The following is a 10000-nucleotide window of genomic DNA, read 5'->3' as shown; positions in this document are numbered from 1 at the left end:
AGTGTCGCCAATGGATTCTCAAAATATATTTTGAGAATCCATTGGTGACACTTAAGTTTCGCCGAAAGTAGGGTTGAATCCGTGTAGGTCCGTGTACCTTCCGTTCGTTCTATTTCCAAATGTGTGAAAAATCGGGAAAAAACGGGCAACAAATCGTTTTTTCCGATTTTTCACACAATTGGAAATAGAACGAAGGGATGGATGGTACACGGACCTACATGGATTCCACCCTACTTTCGGCGAAATGTAAGTGTCACAAATGGATTCTCAAAATGTAACAGGCATATGATATGGACTTGTATTTTCAGAATCCATTTGCGACACTTAGGTTTTGCCGAAAGTAGGGTTGAATCTGTGTAGGTCCATGTACCTTCCGTTCGTTGTATTTCCAATCCAAAAACTCAAATCAAAAAACAAAGTTTTTCAATATTTACTATATATGGCAGATTGAAAAACGAACAAAAAAAGGGCAGCGGAGAGTAAACCTAAGGCTAAACCTAAGTGTCGCCAATGGATTCTCAAAATATATTTTGAGAATCCATTGGAGACACTTAGGTTTCGCCGAAAGTAGGGTTGAATCCGTGTAGGTCCGTGTACCTTTCGTTCGTTCTATTTCCAATTGTGTGAAAAATCGGAAAAAAACGATTTGTTGCCCGTTTTTTCCGGAAAATATTTTTTGAAAAAAACGAGTTGTTATTTAGTATTGGTTTCATAAAAATTGAACAAAGGAGTGATACATGGATTGAGGGTCCATGTACCTTTTGTTCATTCTATTTGGAATTCTTAAATGCAAATCAAAAAACTAATTTCGGACCATTTTTTCTATTTTCATTTCTGAAACGAAAGTTGGACAACTATTTAATGACACTTTTTTAAAACGACAATAGGACTCCTAGTTAACATTATGCTAAAAACATGCTGAACGGGAAAGAGAAGCTAAAATACTGCTTCCGGTTCAATTTGTTATCACAGAGATAAACATACATTTTTGCATTTTGCATAAACATAAATTGGATTGTTGTGTTTATCTGGAAAAATAAAAAACCATAAAAGGAAAACCGTACAAAATCCAATTTTATGGCAATATTTTAATGATAACAAAACCTTTTTTGCTTTGTTTCAAATCTGCCATACATAATGAAAATCGAAAAACTGACCTAATTTAGTTTTTTCATTTGCGTTTCAGAATTGGATATAAAAGGAACCGAAGGTACACGGAACTATACGGATTCAACCCTACTTTCGGCTAAACCTAAGTGTCGCAAATGGATTCTCAAAATATAAGTCCACATATATGCCTGTTATCCGTTTTATTCAATTTCCAATTGTGCGAAAAATTGGAAAAAACGATTTGTTGCTTGTTTTTTCTTTTATCTCCGGAAAACATTTTTGGAAAAAAATTAAATTAAATAAAAATAAGAGTTATTTAGTTTCGGTTTCATATTGAAAAATGAACAAAGGAGTGATACATGGATTGAGGGTCCATGTACCTTTTGTTCATTCTATTTGGAATTCTTAAATGCAAATCAAAAAACAAATTTCGGACCATTTTTTCTATTTTCATTTCTGAAACGAAAGATGGACAACTATTTAATGACACATTTTTAAAACGACAATAGGACTCCTAGTTAACAAAGGTGTTACCGTTATGCTAAAAACATGCTGAACGGGAAAGAAAAGGTAAAATACTGCTTCCGGTTCAATTTGTTATCACACAGATAAACATAAATTTTTACATTTTGCATAAACATAAATTGGATTGTTGTGTTTATCTGGAAAAATAACAATCTATAAAAAGAAAACAACACAAAATCAAATTTTATGGCAATATTTTAATGAAAATCTACCCTTTTTTTGTTCGTTTTCAAATCTGCCATATATAGTAAAAATGGAAAAACTTTGTTTTTTGATTTGCGTTTCAGGATTGGAAATAGAACGAACGGAAGGTACACGGACCTACACGGATTCAACCCTTCTTTCGGCGAAACCTAAGTGTCGCAAATGGATTCTCAAAATATAAGTCCATATGTTACATTTTGAGAATCCATTTGTGACACTTTGGTTTCGCCGAAAGTAGGGTTGAATCCGTGTAGGTCCGTGTACCTTCCGTTCGTTCTATTTCCAATTGTGTGAAAAATCGGAAAAAACTATTCGTTGCCCGTTTTTTCCGGAAAACATTTTTTGAAAAAAAAAACAAAAAAACTAGTTATTTAGTTTTGGTTAGGTGTTACTGTTATGCTAAAAACATGCTGAACGGGAAAGAAAAGGTAAAATACTGCTTCCGGTTCAATTTGTTATCACACAGATAAACACGCATTTTTGCATTTTGGATAAACATTAATTGTTTTTTTGTGTTTTTCTGGAAAAAAAAATGTATAAAAGGAAAACAACACAAAATCAAATTTTATGGCAATATTTTAATGAAAATCTACCCTTTTTTTGTTCGTTTTCAAATCTGCCATATATAGTAAAAATTGAAAAACTTTGTTTTTTTGATTTGCGTTTCAGGATTGGAAATAGAACAAACGGAAAGTACACGGACCTACACGGATTCAACCCTACTTTCGGCAAAACCTAAGTGTCGCTAATGGATTCTGAAAATACATGTCCATCTGCCTGTTACATTTTGAGAATCCATTTGTGACACTTAGGTTTGGCCGAAAGTAGGGTTGAATCCGTGTAGGTCCGTGTACTTTCCGTTCGTTCTATTTCCAATTGTGTGAAAACTCAGAAAAAACTATTTGTTGCCAGTTTTTTCCGGAAAACATTTTAAAAAAAAAACGAGTTATTTAGTTTTGGTTTCATAAAAATTGAACAAAGGAGTGATACATGGTTTGAGGGTCCATGTACCTTTTGTTCATTCTATTTGGAATTCTTAAATGCAAATCAAAAAAGTAATTTCGGACCATTTTTTCTATTTTCATTTTTGAAACGAAAATTGGACAACTATTTAATGACATCTTTTTAAAAATAACAATTGGACTCCTAGTTAACAAAGGTGTTACCATTACGCTAAAAACACGCTGAACGTGAAAGAAAAGGTAAAATACTGCTTCCGGTTCAATTTGTTATCACACAGATAAACATACATTTTTGCATTTTGGATAAACATAAATTGAATTTTTGTGTTTATCTGGAAAAATAAAAATCTATAAAAAGAAAAAAAAACACATAAGCAAATTTTATGGCAATATTTTAATGAAAATCTACCCTTTTTTTGTCCGTTTTCAAATTTGTGTTTCAGGATTGGAAATAGAGCGAAGGGAAAGTACACGGACCTACACGGATTCAACCCTACTTTTGGTAAACCCAAGTGTCGCAAATGGATCATCAAAATATAAGTCCGTTATTCGTTTTGTTCAATTTTCAATTGTGTGTAAAATCGTAAAAAAAACGTTTCCCCCTTTTTTCATTTTAACTCCGGCAAACCTACTCAGTGGCCTAGTGGTTAGAGTGTCTGCCCTGAGATCGGTAGGTCGTGAGTTCAAATCCCGGCCGAGTCATACCAAAGACTATAAAAATGGGACCCGTTACCTCCCTGCTCGGCACTCAACATTGGAATTGGGGGTTAAATCACCAAAAATGATTCCCGGGCGCGGGCACCGCTGCTGCCCACTGCTCCCCTCACCTCCCAGGGGGTGATCAAGGGTGATGGGTCAAATGCAGGAATAATTTTGCCACATCTAGTATGTGTGTGACAATCTTTTGGTACTTTAACTTTTATTGAAAAAAAACAACTTATTTAGTTTTGGTTGCATATCGAAAAATGAACAAAGGACTGATACGCGGATTGAGCTGCTCCGTGCTAACAGGAGTCACGGTCAGTCCCAAAAGTGAGATAGTACGGGGCTAACTTCACCTGGCGGCGGCAAAAAAATCGAAGGTATTGATTGGTCCATTTCTAGTTAGGTTGAAGTGTCACCTTGTAAAGGATGGAGTGAGACCCTCCAAGTGTGACTAGAAAGTCATTAAGGTGCTAAAGACACTCAAAATGGAAATATATAGTCAGTCCTGTCCTGTAAAAACAGCATCTCTTCAAACACACCCAGAAATGTTCTTTTCTGCCTTGTGAGAGGCACATAAAAAGACAAAGTCGTCATTAGCTGCGCTCACCGTGCCCCACCACAGAGCGTCGGCATAGGTGGCGAAATCCTTGTTTTCTTCCTTCTCCACCTGGTAGACCAGGAAGGAGGAGAAGATGAGCACCAGGAAGCCAATGTACCAGGCCGTCACCAGCTCCTAACCGTCGACACACAACAACGACACGTTTACGGCGTACAAGTAAAGCATGTCACAAACAACAGTGTTTCCCACACTTTCATTTCTTTGTGGCGGTCCCAGGAAAATATCTGAAGCACGTACTGCTTTTTGATTTTCATGTTTTTTTGTTGTTTTCTTACCACACTTACAAACCCCGTTTCCATATGAGTTGGGAAATTGTGTTAGATGTAAATATAAACGTAATACAATGATTTGCAAATCCTTTTCAACCCATATTCAGTTGAATATGCTGCAAAGACAACATATATGATGTTTAAACTGCAAATAATCATTAACTTTAGAATTTGATGCCAAAGAAGTTGGGAAAGGTGGCAATAAATACTCATAAAGTTGAGGAATACTCATCAAACACTTATTTGGAACATCCCACAGGTGTGCAGGCTAATTGGGAACAGGTGGATGCCATGATTGGGTATAAAAGCAGCTTCCATGAAATGCTAAGTAATTCACAAAAAAGGATGGGGCGAGGGTCACCAATTTGTAAGCAAATTGTCGAACAGTTTTAGAACAACATTTCTCAACGAGCTATTGCAAGGAATTTAAGGATTTTACCATCTACGGTCCGTAAAACCATCAAAAGGTTCAGAGAATCTGGAGAAATCACTGCACGGAAGCGATGATATTACGGACCGTTGATCCCTCAGGCGGTACTGCATAAAAAACAGACATCAGTGTGTAAAGGATATCACCACATGGGCTTAGGAACACTTCATAAAACCACTGTTACTAACTACAGTTGGTCGCTACATCTGTAAGTGCATGTTAAAGCAGTACTATGCAAAGCGAAAGCCATTTATCAACAACACCAAGGAACGCTGCTGGCTTCGCTGGGCCCGAGACTGATGCTAAGTGGAAAGGTGTTCTGATGTCTGACGAGTCCACATTTCAAATTATATTTGGAAACTGTGGACGTGGTGTCCTCCAGAACAAAGAGGAAAATAACCATCCGGATTGTTACAGGTGCAAAGTTCAAAAGCCAGCATCTGTGATGGTATGGGGGTGTATTAGTGCCCAAGGCATGGGTAACTTACACGTCTGTGAAGGCACCATTAATGCTGAATGGTCCATACAGGTTTTGGAGCAACATATGTGTTTATCCAAGCAATGTTATCATGGACGCCGCTGCTTATTTCAGCAAGACAATGCCAAGTCACGTGTAACAACAGCGTGGTTTCGCAGTAAAAGAGTGCGGGTACTTTCCAGACGTGTCTCCCATCGAAAATGTGTGGCGCATTATGAAGCGTAAAATAGGACAACAAGACCCCTGTTGAACAACTAAAGCGCTACATAAAACAAGAATGGAAAATAATTCCACTTTCGAAGCTTCAACAATTAGTTTCCTAAGTTCGCAAACGTTTTTTTAGTGTTGTTAAAAGAAAAGGTGATGTAACACAGTGGTGAACCTGCCCTTTCCCAACTAATTTGGCACGTGCTGCAGCCATGATATTCTAAGTTGATTATTATTTGCAAAAAAAATAAAGCTTATGAGTTTGAACATCAAATATCTTGTCTTTGTAGTGCATTCAATTGAATATGGGTTGAAAAGGATTTGCAAATCATTGTATTCCGTTTATATTTACATCTAACACGATTTCCAACTCATAAGGAAACAGGGTTTGTATCTCTTCCACAACAATATTCCAGTTATGCAAACTAGACGATAACACTCCTAACCCACCGCCACAAGTAGATTGCAGTCCTGTGGGAAACACTGAGCAAAAAGCACACAGCGGCCAACAGTGTGCCAGGTTTTTATAAAGCAGCTGCCAGGTGTTGCATACCTTACTGTGGGCGTAGACCACGGACCCCAGCAGCTTCCAGGTGCCCCCTCGTCGGTCCATGCGCACCATGCGCACGATCTGCAGGAAGCGCAGGCTGCGCAAGGCAGACGCGGCGAAGATGTTGCCCTGGCTGCCGGCCGACACCACGGCGACGGACGCGATGAGTACGAAAATGTCTGTGTGTGACAAAAAGCTGACTCAGCGACCAGAACCTGCTCGACAGTTTTTGTTTACCTCCGAAACTCATGAAAATTTACCAATTTTGCTCCAATGTTTGACTAGCAGAATGTGATATCTCACAAATGGTACAATCAATCAATCAATGTTTATTTACAGAGGGCCAAAAAAGTATTTAGTCAGCCACCGATTGTCCAAGTTGTCCCACTTAAAATGATGACAGAGGTCTGTAATTGTCATCATAGGTACACTTCAACTGTGAGAGACAGACTGTGAAAAAAAATCCAGGAATTCACATTGTAGGAATGTTAAAGAATTTACTTGTAAATTATGCTGGAAAATAAGTATTTGGTCAACCATTCAAAGCTCTCACTGATGGAAGGAGGTTTTGGCTCAAAATCTCACGATACATGGCCCCATTCATTCTGTCCTTAACACGGATCAATCGTCCTGTCCCCTTAGCAGGAAAACAGCCCCAAAGTATGATGTTTCCAACCCCATGCTTTACAGTAGGTGTGGTGTTCTTGGGATGCAACTCAGTATTCTTTTTCCTCCAAACACCACGAGAGGATTTCATGGGATTTATCGATTAGGAGTGACAGATTGTTTGGTAAACGTATAGCATGTTCTATATGTTATAATTATTTGAATGACTCTTACCATAATATGTTACGTTAACATACCAGGCACCTTCTCAGTTGGTTATTTATGCGTCATATAACGTACACTTATTCAGCCTGTTGTTCACTATCCATCCATCCATCCATTTCCTACCGCTTATTCCCTTTGGGGTCGCGGGGGGCGCTGGTGCCACCGTGAAGCCGCAGTTGTTCACTATTCTTTATTTACCGTATTTCCTTGAATTGCCGCGGGGAATATAGTATGCGCCTGCCTTGAATTACTGGCGGGTCAAACTCGCTTCCCAAAATAATTAGCGCATGCTTAGTATTACTGCCTGGTCAAACTCGTGACGTCATGAGTAACACTTCCCCTGTCATCATTTTCAAAATGGAGAAGGCTTATTTCAATACCGGTAATTTGAAATCGCATAAAGGGAAGAAGATTAAGAGCTATTCAGTAGGATTTAAGGTCCAAGCTTACATCACACTAAAATTTTTACTGCATGCATTTGGTAAGTACAGGAGTGAGAAGAGGTTTTAAAATAATTAGCGCTTGCTTACTTTTACCGCATGCCTTTGGTAAGCGCAGGAGTGAGAAGAGGTTTTAAAATAATTAGCACCCCGGCTGCAATTCAAGGAAATACGGTATACTCCAGTGTGACGTATATATGTCTTTTTCCTTCTTTATTATGCATTTTCAGCAGGTGCAACTTATACTCCGGAGCGACTTATACTTCGAAAAATACGGTACATACAGTACACATTGACACACACACACACACACACACACACACACACACACACACTTGAAAAAGTTGATACATACACACATAAGCACCAGGAGGCCAAAATACAGGTGTTGTACATAGAAAATAACATCCCTTCATACACACAGTTACACACAAAGTTATAGGTGCACATGCACACACACTTACCCATGACACAAAAAGGCTTCCTGGCGAAGCGTAGACGTCCCTGCCAGCCTCGGTAGCGGCAGCAGCATCCAGCGCTCCATATCCGGATAATGTACTCCAGACCAAACACCACAATCATCACAAACTCCTGCACAACAAACACACAAACACTTACACAACAAGGCAAAGTTACGACATTGTGTGCCACTAAAATGAGTCCTCATTGGCACCATCACTACTATTGGCTGCAGCGTCAACATGGCAACGAGAGTGATGCCATTCTGCTTGTTTCAAGTTTGTGCAAGGTAGCACGACAACGTACTCGATGTTGGCATCTTTCTAATGATGAGACGTCACTCTTGATATTTTTAATCACACCTGAATTAGTCATAAACATGAATGTGTTCATTGCAGATGTGTGCGTGTGTCCTACCAGGATGAGCAGACAGTGTGAGGAGAACTCCTGGTGAGCAGGGATGGTGGAAAACACAGACAGAACCAAACATCCAAACACCAGGATGAACCTGTTGAGATACACACACAACACACACATATGTATATATTAGAGGCTGTGTGGGAATTTATTCAGAATTACCACTCACACGTGCAACTGAAATCCTCTAAAGCACATTACTGAATTTTTTCTCTCTCATACACATTACTGAAATCCTCTTTTACCCACTACTGAAATCCTCTCATATACACTACTGATCATTTTCTCTCTCATACAAATTATTGAAATCCTCTCATACACACCACTGAAATCATCTTATACACACTACTACAATTCTTTCATACACACTACTGAAATCATCTCATCATCTCACTAAAACACTTTCACATTAACAAGTGAAAAATGATTGTCAGTCATATATGTGAATAAAAGGCTCTCAGTTTAAGTAGTGTGAAAGAGAATTTTAAGTTGTTTGTGTGTGAGAGAATTTCTTTTGTAATTTCCCTTCCTGGTGATCATCGTAAACAACCAACCAAAAAGGGATGTTCTTAAACGTGCAAGCACGTCTTGGAAGGAGGAAGGGAAAGGGTTTAGTAGCCCATGGAGTTTTGAGAGGGAGTTAGAAGCGGGGGAGAACAAGGAACACAACAAATAAGCGGTGTTTGGTCATTTTAACGTGAAAGAAAAATATATTGATATTATGATATTCTCTTAATTCTTCTCTTGTTTAAAAATACATCAATATATCCTATAAACTCGATACATATCGCTCAGCCCTAGTAGTATGTATGAGAGGATCTCAGTAGCGTGTAGGAGAGGATTTCAGTAGTGTGTATGACAAGATTTCATTCGCATGTATAAGAGGATTTCAGTAGTGCATAAGAGAAAAAATCAGCAGTGTGTATGCAAGGATTTCAGTAGTGTGTATGAGAAAATTTCAGTAGTGTGGACAGGAGGATTTTAGTAGTGTGTATGAGAGAAAACATGTTCAGTAGTGTGCATGAGAGGATTTTAGTAGTGTGTAAGAGGATTTCAGTAGTATGTATGAGAAGAAAAAAAATCCGTAGTGTGTAAGAAGATTTCAGTAATGTGTATGAGAGGCTTTCAGTAGTGTGCATAAGATGATTTCAGTACTGTGTGTGAGAGAATCATTTTCAGTTGTTTATGTGTGAGCATTTCAGTAATGTAAGTAATTACGAATGATGTTCCTAACGGCCCTCATACACATACACAACTTAACTTCATTCAAGAAGTGCAAGGTGAAGATCAGTGTCATTATCACAGGTGATGTACAAACGCAATGTAATTATTTCCACTCTAGCTGGCATCATTGTGCAAAAGTGGGAGCCACCAAAAATCCATATTAGCTTCATTCAGTTGCTGTTGTCATGGCAATAAACCTGATTGCCACACTGTGTGCAAGGCACATTTTACAGACATAACGACATCCTCACTCCGTAATATTTTTATCTTTGGTGAGGATAAGACGTCATGAATACTTGTAAAAAAACAACATTCAGTTCAGTGATTGCCTGCTCAGGAAATACATATCACTATGATGCACAATTCAGAATGTGTCATTTGTATTCATAAATACATTTAAAAATAGATTTAAAAATGTATGTTAATTTTGTGGGTGTCACTCGATTATAAGTACACCCCGTTAGCATTAGTAAATACTAAAGTGCTCATTTATAAAGCATATATTGAACATTATTCATTACAATTGATAAGCTGAGTTACATATGCAATCATTATTAAATGTCTGAATAA

General features: G+C 38.1%; 1 protein-coding gene across 2 annotated transcripts in view; it reads right to left on the bottom strand.

Moving 5' to 3' along the window:
* LOC133559502 (potassium voltage-gated channel subfamily KQT member 5-like) overlaps positions 1-10000 on the bottom strand; it is a 241718-nt gene that overhangs the window by 87644 nt on the left and 144074 nt on the right. For both annotated transcript variants that reach the window (XM_061911321.1, XM_061911322.1), the window contains exons 2-5: positions 8207-8297; positions 7795-7921; positions 6063-6238; positions 4114-4239 (exon numbers count right to left, since the gene is read on the bottom strand). In XM_061911321.1, the coding sequence (XP_061767305.1) occupies positions 4114-4239; positions 6063-6238; positions 7795-7921; positions 8207-8297 (520 nt within the window). The remainder of the gene's footprint in view (positions 1-4113; positions 4240-6062; positions 6239-7794; positions 7922-8206; positions 8298-10000) is intronic.

The sequence above is a fragment of the Nerophis ophidion genome, linkage group LG09 (assembly GCF_033978795.1).
Source record: "Nerophis ophidion isolate RoL-2023_Sa linkage group LG09, RoL_Noph_v1.0, whole genome shotgun sequence".
Classification (NCBI taxonomy): domain Eukaryota; kingdom Metazoa; phylum Chordata; class Actinopteri; order Syngnathiformes; family Syngnathidae; genus Nerophis; species Nerophis ophidion.
The sequence above is the reverse complement of the archived record's forward strand: the minus strand, read 5'-3'. Positions and strand labels throughout refer to the sequence as shown.